Source organism: Chrysochloris asiatica, unplaced genomic scaffold, assembly GCF_000296735.1.
Source record: "Chrysochloris asiatica unplaced genomic scaffold, ChrAsi1.0 scaffold00116, whole genome shotgun sequence".
In the NCBI taxonomy this organism is placed as follows: Eukaryota; Metazoa; Chordata; class Mammalia; order Afrosoricida; family Chrysochloridae; genus Chrysochloris; species Chrysochloris asiatica.
The window spans coordinates 8,377,307-8,379,566 of NW_006408634.1; the positions used below are offsets into that span (position 1 = coordinate 8,377,307).

Genomic DNA, 2,260 nt, shown 5'->3' on the forward strand with positions numbered 1-2,260 from the left:
TGGTTCCGACTCATAGTGACCCTGTAGAGGTTTCCAAGGCTGTAAATCTTTATGGGAGCAAACGACTCATCTTTCTCCCACTGAACAGCTAGTTGTTTTGAACTGCTAACCTTGTGGTTTCCAGCTTGATTTGTAACCACTACGCTACCAAAGCTCCTTATATAGAGTTATGTTGTTGTTGTTGTTGTTAAGTGCCGTCGAGTCGGTTCCAACCCATAGCGACCCTGTTCAAGGTTTCTGAGGGTGTAAATCTTTACGGGAGCAGAAAGCCTCATCTTTCTCCCGCAGAGCGGCTGGTAGTTTCAAACTGCTGACCTTCAGGTTCGCAGCCCAATTCGTAACTACTACACTACCAGAGCTCCTTAGTGAAATTTAATAGTCAACTGTAAAAATTTTTAGCAATCAGCTTTATAGGTATATTGTTAATGTCTTCAAGTATCCTGCTGTTGTTGTTGTTAAGTGCCATCGAGTTGGTACTGACTCATAGTCACCCTATGCATAATAAAACGAAACACTGCCTGATCCTGGGCTAATCTCACAATTGTTGCCACGCCTGAGCCCATTGATGCTGCTACTTTGCCAATCCATCTCGCTGGGTGTCCTCCTCTTACTTTATATATATCTGACCCTCCAACTTACTTTATATTCATTTGGGGTCTATTTGGCTTAAAGGCAAACTAAATGCAAAAGGATACAAACCATTCTAAAAATGCTTAAAATAGTACCTGACATGAAGGCATGAAATGCCTAAATGGTGATCACCTTCACCCATCCAAAGGCACCCTCTTCCTCTTCTCTGGAAATTGAGCCAACAAGTCAGAAAAATAGGTAATACCAACTCACCGGTCTTTTGAGCTTCCTCTTCTTCTCTTGGGACCAATCACTACACTCAGAAGATGAACCTATAAGAGGAAACGGAATTTGTGAGAAAGCTCTCTTCTCCAAGTGCTCCCAGAGGAGGTTTCCTCATTATGGGATGGAAGACAGGAATCCCTTTCCTCAGTGGTGCCCACTAGCACATTCTCACCTCAAGCTGCAGCCTTGGTCCCCCTCTGTGCCTCCCTCTCCAGACCCTCAACAACTCTCACCTTTTCTCTTGCATGTCTGAATCCATTTCTTCATGGTCGCCATAGCTTCCCTGTAATGTGAAGCCAAACTCTACTCCCAGTCCTACAGTCGGCAAGAAGTTTCCGGCAGTGTAATGTGTCCACAGTCAGTGCGAAATTCTCCCACAAGGTCAGCTGAAGGGTATTTCATATCCAACAGCAGCTCTTCTTCATGAGGCCACTTCTTCACACCTCAATTATGAAATCCCCTCTTGTTCCCATGCGTCCAGGACCTATGGGATGCAGAAGCTACTTGATGCTGCTGGTCCTCTACTGTGAGCTCAACTCCCAGGTCACTTCAGCTGGGATCATGGCTTCCCACAATGCCTCAGTCAACACTCACAGACCCTCAGTCCAGGGAGGGTCTCTAGATTTTCTACCTTCATTCGTTCCTGGCATATAAGAACTCAACTCTATTCCCTGACACTCTTCGTTAGCTGTCAAAAGGTACTGTGTATCTCCTTCTTCCCACACCTCAGATTCAAGCTATAGGTCCCACATCAGTATGTGTGAGCTGTGTCAGAAAGAAGACAGAATGCAACTTACTTCTTGTGGAGTAAGCGCCTGAGACAGCTCAGGGTTTACAGCAGTCAGTTTCCGCCTCCCAGGGGAGCAGGTACCAGCTGTGTTCAACTCCCTGTTACTGTAATCTCAGGAGTTAGCAGTGGGACCTGAGGCCTTCCAGGGCTCACAATTCCTTCTGCAAAGATAGCACACCACCTTCCACTGCTACGTATGCATGCCGTAGGACTCTACCACTCCCACTCCTCCACGCGTGCTCCAGAGGAGGCAGGTGGTCCTAGGGCTGACGTCACCTTTAGAAGCTCCTCACACACCCTGGCCAGGACCTGGGCCCAGGTAACTGCAGTGCTGCTGCTGTCCCGGTGCTGTTGTTAGCTACCACGGAGTCAGCTCTGACCGAGTGAGCACACAGAGGGTTTTCAAGTTTCTGATCCTTTGGAAGGAGATTGCTAGTCTAATCTTCTGAGGCACTCCTGGGTGGGTTTTAGCTGTCAACATTTCAGCTAGTCATTGGCACCTTAACCATTTGTCGTTACTGTTGTTATGAGGTGCCATCGAGTTAGAGCTGACTCATAGCGATCTTATGCACAACAGAATGAACCATTCCCCGGGCCTGCGCCAGCCTCACAATC

General features: G+C 47.5%; 1 protein-coding gene across 1 annotated transcript in view; it reads right to left on the bottom strand.

Annotated features, from left to right (window-relative positions):
- The window catches only part of LOC102810627 (zinc finger protein 585B-like), a 21,877-nt gene extending 20,755 nt beyond the window's left edge, over positions 1-1,122 (bottom strand). The window contains exons 1-2 of the mRNA XM_006868423.1: positions 1,089-1,122; positions 844-902 (exon numbers count right to left, since the gene is read on the bottom strand). Of these exons, the coding sequence (XP_006868485.1) occupies positions 844-902; positions 1,089-1,122 (93 nt within the window). The remainder of the gene's footprint in view (positions 1-843; positions 903-1,088) is intronic.
- Between the last annotated feature and the right edge of the window lie 1,138 nt (positions 1,123-2,260).